We start from the raw sequence: 12,748 nt of genomic DNA, 5'->3' as shown, positions 1-12,748 counted from the left end.
AAAAATAATCACAATTGGGCCTGTTAACAGTTACGCCCCTTCATTAAAGGAGGGGTAAGCAGAGTCATTGGACCCTCACCTGAGTATTTAGCCATGCTTCTCTGCCACCTGTATGTAATTCTGCCCTAATTGCAAATGATAGCCTACATTTGAAAAGGACTACAGTATATAATCTTGGGAAGGGAAAGGCTGCAAAGAGAGGGCTTGACCCATGAGGTTATAAAAAAGTCAACATCCAGTGCAAATACTCTCAGGTCACTCATACACCTCAACAACCCCCGAGTCATCTCTGTAAGTAAGCTCAGTGAACTCATTAGTTCCCCAGGAAAACTTTAATGTAATCAAACATTAGTTTGACACTAAAACCTTAGAAGGGGGTAAGCTAAGGTCGTAGTTTAGTCAACTAGTTTAAGGATGTCTAATAAAAGTTTATCTAAAAATGGGTTTTGCCCAAGCTTTATCTGAATAACACATAATAATTAAAAGTGCCAGATTGGTGTAACTAACCTTCTTGGGTGTTTAATAGCCAGACTGGGGCCTATACTAATCTGGTCAGAGGGACTTAAAGGGACAGTTTTTCTTCCTTGCCCTCCTATGTCAACTAAGTTCCAGGGGACTATGGAGCATCTCTCAAAATGTCTGGTAACTGTAGTAAGTCACCTGTCCTCTTGTTCAGAGAGGCCATGGAGACCCCACCAGATGGATTTGAACCAGTGTCCAGTCTACTAAGAGGAGGGTCAACACAGAGGAAACATTTTCTCCATGCTTCCAAGTGAAGCCAGCTACAGTCAAGCAGGATCTTTGACTTATCTTCACATAGATGGAATTGGTAAAAGAAAGGAGCCAGGGGCTCCTCCCAAGCCCATGTGACCCCTGAGGAACAGATCCTCAACCTTAAGAGTAAAAATGAATTGGTTTATCTGTGCCAACTGTATGGTCTTAAACATCCAAAAGGAAAGTATAACCAAAAATTAAAGTGATCAGTATTTCTTTAAGAGTTCAAAGGATTGGGGCTGGAGAGATGGCTCAGTGGGTAAGAGCACTGACTGCTTTTGCAGAGGACCCGGGTTCTATTCACAGCACCCACATGGCAGCTACCAATCGTCCTTAACTCCAGTTCCAGGGGAATCTGGGGCTCTCTGACTTCCTCGGCATTGCATGACACAGGTGCACTCACATACATTCAGGCAATACACTCATACACATAAAATAAAAATAATAAATAAAATATAAAAAAAGTTCAAGGCCGTGCATGGTGGCACACGCCTTTAATCCACCTTTAATCCCAGCACTTGGGAGGCAGAGGCAGGCAGATCTCTGTGAGTTCGAGGCCAGCCTGGTCTCCATAGCGAATCCAGGCCAGCTGGGGCTATAGGGAGACCCTGACTCAAAAAAAGACCAGAAAAAAGAGCTCAAAGGATTGAACTTCCCAGACATTAGGCTTACATCGCTAACTGCCCCCACTCCTCTAGCTACAATGTTACAATCAGGGCAATATTGGTCTAGCCCCAGTGCTACTTTTCCTTTGCTGCTCCAAGATATATAGCTGTATCTCCACACCAGTTAAGGACACCTACACTTCAAGTCGTTCTCACCAGTCAAGGATACCTACACTCCAGTCATTCTCTTACCTAGATTAACCCTATACACCTCAGGAGAGGTGCATGATTCTCTCTCCACAGAAACAAAAAGGAGCAAAGCAAAAAGGCCAGCTACTCTAGCAGTGCTGGTGGGAATCAGCCTGGTACCATCCGTAGCCACCACAGGATTTGCAGCAGGGAGTCTGGGACATGCCTTGCTCTCAGCCCACACCACTCTCAGGAGATCCGGGACCTCAAGCAGGAACTTACTACAGCAGTGGAATCAACAGTTCAGTCAATCCAGATCTCACAACAGCAACTGTCTTCCCTGGCCGAAGTTGCCCTCCAGAACATGCAAGCCCTGATCTATTAACTGCAGAAAAGGAAGGTACCTGCATTTTCTTGGGCAAGGAATGCTGTTATTATATAAACCAATCAAATAAGGTTGAACACAACATAAAATGCCTCCAACAGGTGGCCAAGAATTTCTTTCTTAAAACTTCCCAGTACCAGCAACACCTCAGTGGGATATCTTTTTCAGGACTGACTCCCTGGATTATCGCTTACTTGGGCCCCTGCTCTCTATTACTCTGGTGCTAACCATTGCTCCTTGCCTCTTCAGATCTTTTCAGGGCTGGATACAACAACTAACTCACACCAGCTTTAACCAACTGTTATCTTCTTTTCCCCGACATGTGTATAAACATCTGTCGACCACCAAGGACTTTGTCTAGATGCATGAACTGGAGACCCCCACTGCCTGGCAAGATCTTGACTCCAGCCTTCCCTTCTCCACACTCCACTTTGACCAGAGGGAAGTAGCCATGATGAGAAAATACTGCCCTGTATCCTATAACATGAAAGGCTGGAATGTTAGAGTCCAGGTCTGCAGACCACCCTCTCCCAGTGTAAAAAAGCCTCACAAGACAGGCCATGAGGGCCCCTTGCAAAACAGGAAGTGGCCAGACAGCTACATTTAGAGCTGTCTCAGCACAAAGCTGTTCCCCAGATAATTTTAGAAGATAAACAGGCCCCTGCACCCAGACCCACTGATGTAAGAGCTGTCTCAGTTCAAGCTGCTGCACCTGAAACTGCAGATTAGTTTCTCCCCTTCCACATTCCCCAGCTCCCCTGTAAGAAGTTCCCCAGCAGTCAGCAGGCTGTGGTTGCCTTTCCCTCCCAGCTGAGCTGCTGGCCACCAGCAATCCTAAGAAATCAACTTTGCTTTCCTGGAGTCCTCCTATGTGTCCTGTGGTTTATTCCTTGCCCAGTTTTTAACTAACACATATGGGCACACTGATCATACACACATGTGCACACACCACACACATGTACACATGCAAAACCCTCACAGAAACAAGAAGAAGGTGTGTGGGTCCTGCTTGGTCACAAGGAGAGTTTCAAACAGATGCCAGGCTGAAGGCTGTGTTCTCAGACACCCTGTGCCTCAGATATGGACTGTCTAGGACTGAGGATCCTGTCCTACTGTGCTTTCTGTTGCTGTGATAAAACACTGACCAGGACCAACTTGGGGAACAAAAGGGCTTATATCATCTTACAGGTCACAGTCCATCAAGGGAAATCAGGGCAGGAACTCGAGCAGAGTTCCTCTCTGCTCAGTTCTCTCTCTTTTTTATTATTTTTATTTTATGTGCATGATTGTATCGCCTGCATGTGTGTAAATGTATCCATGTCGTGCAGTGCCCAAGGAGGTCAGAAGAGGGTGACAGATCCCCTGGAACTGGAGTTATGGATGGCTCTTAGCTGCCATGTAGGTGCTGGGAACTGAACCTGGGGCCTCTGGAAGAACAGTAAGTGTTCTTAACCACTGAGCCATCTCTCCAGCCTGCTACTTTTCTTTTTTATGTTATTTTTTTTGGGGGGGGGGTCTTTTTTGCAACAGGGTCTCCCTGTAGCCCAAGCTGTCCTGGAAGTCACTATGTAGATGAGACTGGCCTTGAACTCACAGAGATCTGCCTACCTCTGCCTCCCCTCCTGAGTGCTGGGATAAAATAAGGTATCGTATTTTAAGTGTGTGAGTCTTCTTCCTGCATGTATGTAAGTGCACCTCATGCATGCAATGCCTGCAGAGGCCAAAAGAGGGAGTTGGATCCCCTGGAACTAAAGTTACAGATGGTTGTTAGCCACCATAAGGGTGCTGGGAACTGAACCTGAGTCCTCTGGAAAAACAGCAAGTGTTCTTAACCACTGAGCCATCTCTCCAGCCCTACCTAAGGTTTGAATGGCAGCTGTTACACTAGCAGCTGCTGTCCCCTCAGCTGCATGAAGCACAGAAACATAAAACATAAAAGCTGACAAGGTACTGTAGCCTCAGGAGGTGGAAGCTGGGGAATAAGAAACCTCCATCCTGACGACATCCTCCATCCTGACGACATGCAGGGCTGAATCTCTGGCTCCCAGAGCCAAAGCAATGGACTCCTGGCTACCTGGGCTTGGAGCACCATCAGCGCAGCCATTAAGCCTCTGTACTCCACCTGAGCTTCCAGCACTGAGGACATGCCTCCTCTACTTGTTGGTGGAGATACATGACTCCACCAGCTGACTGGGGTAAGTGATTGAATGACAATCCCATTTCCTCAATTCAGGCCTCACAGTGGTTGGGAAAAGTCCCCCAAGAGTCCCGGGCCTGCCCCCTCCAGAGCCTGTGAAAGGAGAAGTCAGAAGGGTCTTCAGGACGTGAGCGCTTCCTGAGGTTCCTCTTCTGTGGCCGTCACTGTCCCCACAGGCCTCCCAGGGACGTGTCCCTCCAGAGGCCAGACCCAGTGTCCGGGTCCAGCAGGGCCCCCGAGCCCCGAGATGCTCCTGCCTGGGGCCTGCCAGCCTTACACCATCTCCTGGATCGGGGCTGCCCTGAGAGGCCCAGGCCTGGTCTCCAACACCTCAGAGATCCAGCTCAGTCCCAGCCCGCAGGATCATGGCACCCAGCTCACCTGCCAAGTGACCATCCCCAGGGCTGGCGTGTCCACAAAGAAGACAACCAGTGTTCTTAAGCGCTGAGCCATCTCTCCAGCAGTGTTTGCTTTTTGAAACAGGTTCTCATTATGTTGCCCCAACTGGCCTGAAGCTCACTATGCAGACCAGGCTCTGTACCAGCCCTGGGGGTTAGTCCCCCAACTTGTGGCTATTTGCTGTGATTACCTGACTGGTACCCTTCCTTGCAGTGAATAGGAGACCCTGCTTTTAATCTTTGTTTCCCCATGTATGTACATCCCATTATTCAGTAGGCAGAGGCAGGTGAACTTCTGTGAGGTCAAGGCCAGCCTGGTCTACATAACAAGTTCTAGGCCAGCTGAGGCTACAGGGAGACGCTGTCTCAAAAAACTGAAATAAATAAGTACATAATTTAATTTTAAAAAGAGCCAGGTACTAATGTGCTCTGTCCACAGTGATGCCCAGCAACATGGTGCTGAGCACATGGTGCTGTGCAGGGCCCAGAATCTGATCCACAGTGACACTGACCAGACCAGTGTTCAGAGACGGGACTGAGCCATGGGGCAGGACTGGCTTGTTTAGAGAAGTTACCTGTGTCCTTGGGGGATGAAGGCTGGGGTGCAAGGTACCCTGTGAGTGATGGAGATGTTCCCATGTGGTGGTGGTTGTGTGTTCACACAGGAGACACTGAACTGCAGGCTAAACAGGATGTAAATGGGGTGTGGGGGTGTGCACCGAACCTCAGCAAAGCTGAGGTGCTGGAGAGGTGGGAGGCCCTCCCCAAATGAAATGAAAGGAGGAGGAGCAGATCCAGACACCCCCACCCCCGTGTTGCTCTGTCTTCTACCTCTGTCTGTCTCCATGTCTCTTTGTCTGATCTCTATGTCTGTCTCATCTGTGTGTCCATCTCTACTTCTTTCTCTCTCTCTCTTCCCACCCCTCTCTCTGTCTCTGGTCCTAGAGTCCCTGGGGAGCACCCCTCATCTGGAAGTCCAGCAAGGCCAGTCCCTGCGGCTCCTCTGCTCTGCTGACAGCCAGCCCCCTGCCTCCCTGAACTGGGTCCTGGAAGACCGGGTCCTCTCTTGGTCCAGCCCTGTGGACTCCAGAACCCTGGGGCTGGATCTGCCCAGGGTGAAGGCTGAGGACTCAGGTCACTACACCTGCCTAGCAGAGAACAAGCTGGGCTCCCTGAACCGCACCCTGAATCTCTCTGTGCTGTGTGAGTGTGACTGGCTAGAGGCCCCTGGTTCCGGGAGGGCAGCCTGCGGGAGGAGGTGGGGGGCTCAGAGCCCCTGGCTCCCAAGACCAGGCTTATAACAGCCAGATCAGCAGCAGTTTGTGTTGGGGACCCAGTGAGTGATTCACCCACCCATCACCTCCATCTCTGGGATGGGTCCTCTGCCCAGTGGGAAGCCACTGGCCTGTCTGCAGCCAGTTCCCTGTCTTGGTTGCAGATCCCCCAGAGGACCTGAGAGTGCCCATTTGGCAAGCAAACAGGACAGGTAGGAAGCAGGCAGAGGAAGCAGGGCCTTCCCATGCCCGTGGGGTCCAGGTGACAGAGCCCCAGGTCTCCCAGGGCTGGAAATCCTTGGGAATGGCTCCTCCCTTCCGGTCCTGGAGGGCCAAAGCCTGCGCCTGGTCTTTGTCAGCCACAGCAATCCCCCAGCCAGTGTGAGCTGGGCCTGGGTGACACAGACCCTGAGCCCAGTGCATCAGACCCCAGGATCCTGGAGCTGTCTGTGGTTGACAGGGAGCATGAAGGACACTTCACCTGTGCTGCCCAGAACCCGCTGGGTTCCCAGAGCATCTCCCTCAGCCTCTCTGTGCACTGTGAGTGGGAGGGGACACCTGGGGCCTGGGATGTGGGGACACCTGGGGCCTGGGATGTGGGGACACCTGGGGCCTGGGATGTAGGGACACCTGGGACCTGGGATGTGGGGACACCTGGTATGTGGGGACACCTGGGGCCTGGGATGTGGGGACACCTGGGACCTGGCATGTTGGGACACTTGGGACCTGGGATGAGGGGACACCTGGAATCTGGGATGTGGGGACACATAGGACCTGGGATGTGGAGACACCTGGGACCTGGGATGTGGGGACACCTCCGACCTGGGGTGTGGGGACACCTGGGATCTGGGATGTGGGGACACCTGGACCTGGGATGTGGGGACACTTGGGATCTGGGATGTGGGGACACCTGCTGACCATCCTCCATCTGCCCATAGACCCTCCACACAGATTCTGGAACCCTCCTGCTCCCGGGACCCTGAGGGTCTGCACTGCAGCTGCTCCTGCAGAACCTGGCTGGCCCTCTCCCTGCACTGGCCACTGGGGGAGGGGCTTTTGGAGGGGAACAGCCTCCATGGTCATCTCCAGCCTCATGGGACCCTGGGTCAATAGCTCCCTCAGCCTCCTTGAAGAGCTTGGGCCTGGCTTCACGCTTAGCAGTTAGGCCCATTATGACCTCGGGGGCCCAGAGAACCACTGACCTGCTGCTGTTGGGGCCAAGGTGTCTTGTGACACTATTCTTGGGGAGAAGTGAATAACATCAGGGAACCAATTATAGATCAAGTGAGGGCAATGCCAAAGTCCAGCTTGATGAACCAATGAGTTTTATTGGGGTTACTTACTGGAGTACAGGTGAGGGGTTACTCATGGGTTCGGAAATGACTCAAAGACAGCTGCATCACCAAAGCCCACCCCAGCATGGGTGACAAGTCATGAAAGCAGGAAGCCTGGAGTGCACCGCACCACCTGCAGGCAGCTCAATAGGTTGGAGAGTCCTTTCTTGGTAGCTTGGCTGGTCTCTGCCACCTCCAGGCAGCTCAGCTGCTTTGAAAGCATCTTTCAGCAGGCCATAGGGTTTACATAAGCTTGGGGAGGGAGGAGCCTAGTGAACCTGGTTAGTTTCAGGCATGTCCTGAAGTTATTGAGTTGCTTACTTCCTGAGCTTAACAAGCGTCCCTGGAGGGCACAATGTGTCATCTCTCCTGGAAACATCCTTTTTAAAAAATATTTTATCTTTTATTTTATGTATATGAGTGTATTGCCTGCATGTGTGCAAGTATACCTGTGTCATGCAATGGCCATAGAGGTCAGAAGAGGACATTGGATCCCCTGGAACTGGAGTTACAGACGGTTGTTAGCCGCCATGTGGGCGCTGGGAATTGAACCTGGTCCTCTACAGGAGCAGCCCATGCTCTAACCGCTGAGTCACCTCTCCAGCCCCTACATCCTTTGTTTACCTCCTTTTGGGACGCCCTGTTGTTTACCGAGCTTCCTTACAAGATGGAAGGTTTTCTCAGTACTACGCAGGGTCCTGTAGGGGCTTAGGAGGAAGTGAGGGAGGTGAGGGCAGGGTCAGGGGACCCAGATTGGTGCTGGGAGGGAAGGATGCCACCATCTCTGTCCTTTGGCTGCTGGGGAATGAAGATGGAGGATGGTAAGAATTGTGGGGTCTGGTGTCACACACCCCACTGTTCTTCAGGAAAGCTGTCCTGCCCTGGAGCCTCCATGCTGGCTGCTTTGGGGGAATTGGTATGGTGACTCTGCTATTCCTCTCTGCCTGCCTCATCTTCCTCAGGTGAGTGTGGTCCTGACTCCCAGAACCCCCACACAGGGCAGAGTTGCAGGCATTGAGCCTGGGCCAGGGCTCCTGGAAGCTATTGCTGAACCTGGCTGGCCTTTCTGCTCAGGGTGAAGAACTGCAGGAAGCCCAGGGGGAAGGATACGGCCCAGTGCCCCAGACCCTGTCTGCAGGGTGAGTGGGGAGCCTGCCACCCACAGCACCACACAGGTCACCAACTGTTTGTTTTGTTTTTGAGCCGGAGTCCCATGTAGCCCAGGATGGCTTCAAATTCAATTTGAAACTGAGGATAAACTTCAACTCCTGATCCTGCCTCTGCCCACTAAGTGCTGGAATTACAGGCACCATGGTACCTGGTATATGCAGTACTGGGGATGGAACCTGAGGTCTTGAACATGTTAGGCAAGCACTCTCTCAACTGAGCTATATTCTCGGCCCCCCAAGAGGCATTTGCTGCTGGTGCCCATGGACACAGCCCTGAGCCGAGTGGCCGAGCCTCTTCCCCATTACCTGGCCAAGACCTCCCAGGCCTGTACACTCCACCTGGGCTGTGCTCCACATCCTCCCTCCCTGCCACCTCCTCACTCCCCTCAGGATCAACGAGCCTTCCCCTTTTCCATTTTTCTCCTCTACACACATGGTAATAGGAGGTCCCTTAAATCATTCCCATGTGCTGCAAACCTGGGCCCAAAGCCCCTCAGATACCCATTGCACAGGGCTCCCCCAGGCCATGCCAGGGTCTGACAATCTCTGCAAGACTGGAACTCAGCTCATTTGTCACTGTTGCAAACAGTAGACCAGGGGGCAGGGCAGGGGGCAGGGCAGGATTCAGGGTTTAAATAAATAGAGAGCAAGTCCTTTTTGTAACAGTTCTGAGGGAAATCAGAAGTTCTCAGAACAGATTGATTCACTCCTGGTTCTAACCAACCCCAAAGAGTCAGGCTGTGTTTGTTTAGGCACTGACATAACATGATGTCATTACTGCAGTCAGTGCCCAAGAGTCAAACATTACTACCATGAAATACACGAGTATGAACACATGAGGGAGTGGATGAATGAGGGTCCAGCCAGTGTTTGTTGAGTGAATACATGAAAGACAAGCTGCTGTTTCCATGCTTACTTCATCCTCCTCGCTCTCGGCCAGCCCTCACTATCCTAATGACTCCTGTCTCTCTTTATTCAGGTTTGTAAACATGAGTGGCCCTCAGTCAATTCCCCAGACAGGATTTGCTGCAGCCACTCCCACATCTCAGAAGGAGCTCGAACAGCATTACACATCACTCTGCTTCCAGGAGGACCCCCAGCTCCTCAGAGTATGAAGAGATCCAGATCCACACATGACATCCCAGGAGCACCGGGGTGTCTCCATGGAGGGAGACATCACAACAGACCCTACAGCAGCTGTTCACCATGAAACAGGGCACCAACTAGGGTCGGGGGTCCACATGCATGGGGACTCTGTTAGATTTCAGAGCACAGAGTACTGAAACGGAGAATGAGAGAGAGACCACTTCTGATCTCAACACAGTGAGGGGTAACAACCTTCCCTTGGGATGGAGGCTGTGCAAGGTCAGGGGAGCTGGTCAGAGTCTTATACATAACTGGATGGTTGGGAGACCAGACTTTCTGTAGTCAGGGGTCCTATGTTGTGCCAGTTTCCTTCGAACTCCAGTTTCTTCCCCAGTGTTTGAGCGAGTTCCTTCCCCCCTTGCTCAAATGGACACTGTCCCCCAAATATACCTGCTGCTCTGGTGCATGAAGGAAGCCATCAACATAGAACATGGGGGCTGTGACCCCAAAGGTCACCTCCCTCCCCACCTCCAGATGTGGAGCCCACCAGGACGGACAGCCCCAGCTGCCGACAGCCTGAAGGCTCAGCTGAGGCAGTGGGCTGCAACGCAACGGGAATCATCCTATTCTCTCCAATACCCCGAAGGGAGTCCTGCCTCAGAGCCACACCTGAGGACCCTACCTGTGTCTTTTAGATCCTCTCATTCATCTGATAAGTTCTATGTATACAAATTAGATTTTATTTAAATTACATGTATATGTGTAGGAGTGGGGGGAGGTGGTACACGCCTGTGCCTTGCCTGCAGAGGTCAGAAAAGGGTGTCAGCTTCCTGGAGCTGGTATTGCAGGTGGTGACGAACCACCCAGCTCCTTGGGTTATCTGGAAGACCAGCAAGCGCTCTCAACCACTGAGCTGTCTATCTCTCCAGCTTGAGTGAGTTATTTTGATCCCTAAGGCATGAACTTGTCCTGGGGAGTTGTGAATAAACATTGCCTTACCCCAGCCAGCACACTTATGACAAAACAAATGAGTCCACCAAAGTCCAACTTGGCAAACGGATGAGTTTACTGGGCTTGCTCACACAGCACGGGGGAGGGGTTTCTTGCAGGAGCATGGGTGACCCCAAAGTTTTTAGCATCACCAAAAAACTCCACCCAGCAGAGATGACAACTTCCCCCTAGCTGTATAGATGGATTCCCTCCTTCAGCTCACCTTCTGTACTCTGTGCGCTTTAGCATCTCCTTGGCCATGGGGCAGAGGTACATGCAGCGGGCAGGGAGGTACAGCATGGAGCAGCTGGACTCTCAGATGAGGGTCACAGCCCTCCCCAGCCCCTCCTTCTGTGAGGGATTCAACAGTCATCAGGCCAGATCTTGAGGGTCTCTTACAAGGTACCATGGGTGCTCTGATGAAGGTGGTAATAGCTGTTATGCTCAGAGGGCAGTGTTTTACAACAGAGGCATTCTGCCACGCCTAGCTTTAATTATATGTATGTATGTGTGTGTGTGTGTGTGTGTGTGTGTGTGTGTCTGAATGTATGCCACATGTGTGCAGGTGCCTATGGAGACCAGAAGATGGCATTGGATCCACTGGAACCAGAGTTTCGGATATTTGAGAGCTGCCGTGTGGGTGCTGGGAATCAAATTCAAGTCCTCTGGAAGGGAAACCCTTGTTCTAAACTGATGAGCCATTTCTCCAGCTCCCATGCCCAGTTCTGTTTTGTTTTTTTAGAGAATGGGTCTTCCCATAGCTGGCCAGGAACTCACCATGTGAACCAGGCTGGCCTCCATCTCACAGCAATCCATCTGCCTCTGCCTCCTGAGTGCTGGGATTAGAGGTGTGCCCATCCACAGCAGGCTGCATGCCCAGGTTTTTATGTGGGTTGCTGGATATCACTGTACTGACCCAGCTGTCTCCCCAGACCTTTTTTTTTTTTTCGTCTTTTGGAGACAAGGTCCCCCTGTAGCCGCAGTTGGTGGCCTGGATTCACTAAAAGAGACCAGGCAGGGCTCGAACTCACAGAGATTGGCCTGCCTCTGCCTCCCAAGTGCTGAGATTAAAGGCGTGCACCACCACACCTAACTGCAGACCTTTTTCAAGACTAACTTCTATCGGATCCAGTTTTGGTTCCCAGCACCCACATGGCAGCTAACAACTGTCAGTAACTCCAGTTCCAGGGGATTCAACACCCTCTTCTGACCTCTGTGGATATTGCACAATATGGGTACACTTACATACATGGAGGCAATACACTCATACACATAAAATAATAAATAAAACATTTGTCTTTTTGAGACACGGTCTCCCTGTAGCCCCAGCTGGCCTGCAACTATGTAGACCAGGCTGGCCTCAAACTCAGTGATCCATCTGCCTCTGCCTCCCAAGTACTGGAATTAAAGGTGTGTGCCACCAAGACTGGCTTAAATAAATATTTTTAAAGACTATTTTCTAATCACATAAACTACCATCAGTTAATGGCTGTGTGTGTGTGTGTGTATGTGTGTGTGCATGTGCAAGCCCACAAACCTGTGCATGTTGTGTGTGGAGACCAGAGGTCAATGTTGGGGTGCCTTCCTTTATCCTCTTTCACTTTGAGTCTGGAGCCCACTGATTCAGCTAGGCTGGCTGACCAATGAGCTTCAGAGATCTGCTTGTCTCTGTCTCCCCAACTGAGATTACAGGTGTGTCACCACGCCTAGCTTTTAAAAAATATTATATCTTTTTTTTTTTTAATCCTAGCACTCGGGAGGCAGAGGCAGGAGGATCTCTGTGAGTTCGAGGCCAGCTGGGGCTACAGGGAGACAGTGTCTCAAAAAGACATATACATATATGTTTTTTTAATATATATTTTAAAATATGCTGGTTAGTTTTTGTCAACTTGACACAAACTAGTCACCTAAGAATATAATTGAACAATTTCCTCCATCAGATTGGCTCATGTCCATTTTCTCGACTGCTAATTATGTAAGAGGGCCCAGCCCACTGTACATGTCACCATCCCTAGGTAGGTGGGTCTGGGCTGTATTAAAAAAAAAAGTATCTGAGCAAGTCCTGATGTGAACAGGAAGCAGCCTTCCTTCATGATCTCTGCTGGAGGTCCTGTCCTCAGTGATGGACTGTGATTGGAAGACAAGATGAAACAAGCCCTTTCCTCCTCAAGTCACAGCAACAGAAAGCAAACTAAGACAATGTCTTTGGGGTGGAGCGAGATTTGTACATGTGAGTGCAGAGCTCACAGAGGCCAGAAGAGGGCGTCAGATCTCCTGGAGCTAGAGCTACAGGTGGTTTTGAGCCACCCAATGCGGGTGCTGGGAACCGATCTTGGGGTCTCAAGAA

At 51.0% G+C, this 12,748-nt stretch overlaps 1 protein-coding gene across 1 annotated transcript; it reads left to right on the top strand.

Annotated features, from left to right (window-relative positions):
• Positions 1-4,064: 4,064 nt before the first annotated feature.
• Positions 4,065-6,987, top strand: LOC103743758 (sialic acid-binding Ig-like lectin 10). Its single transcript, XM_029569392.1, is given in 8 exon segments — positions 4,065-4,148; positions 4,327-4,581; positions 5,494-5,751; positions 5,987-6,034; positions 6,109-6,237; positions 6,240-6,366; positions 6,761-6,898; positions 6,900-6,987. Coding segments are annotated over 8 exon segments (1,065 nt in total). The 5' UTR covers positions 4,065-4,126.
• Positions 6,988-12,748: the final 5,761 nt, after the last annotated feature.

The sequence above is a fragment of the Nannospalax galili genome, unplaced genomic scaffold (genome assembly GCF_000622305.1).
Source record: "Nannospalax galili isolate Female #2095 unplaced genomic scaffold, S.galili_v1.0 scaffold960, whole genome shotgun sequence".
Taxonomy (NCBI): Eukaryota; Metazoa; Chordata; class Mammalia; order Rodentia; family Spalacidae; genus Nannospalax; species Nannospalax galili.
This window is presented reverse-complemented; position numbering and strand designations above follow the sequence as displayed.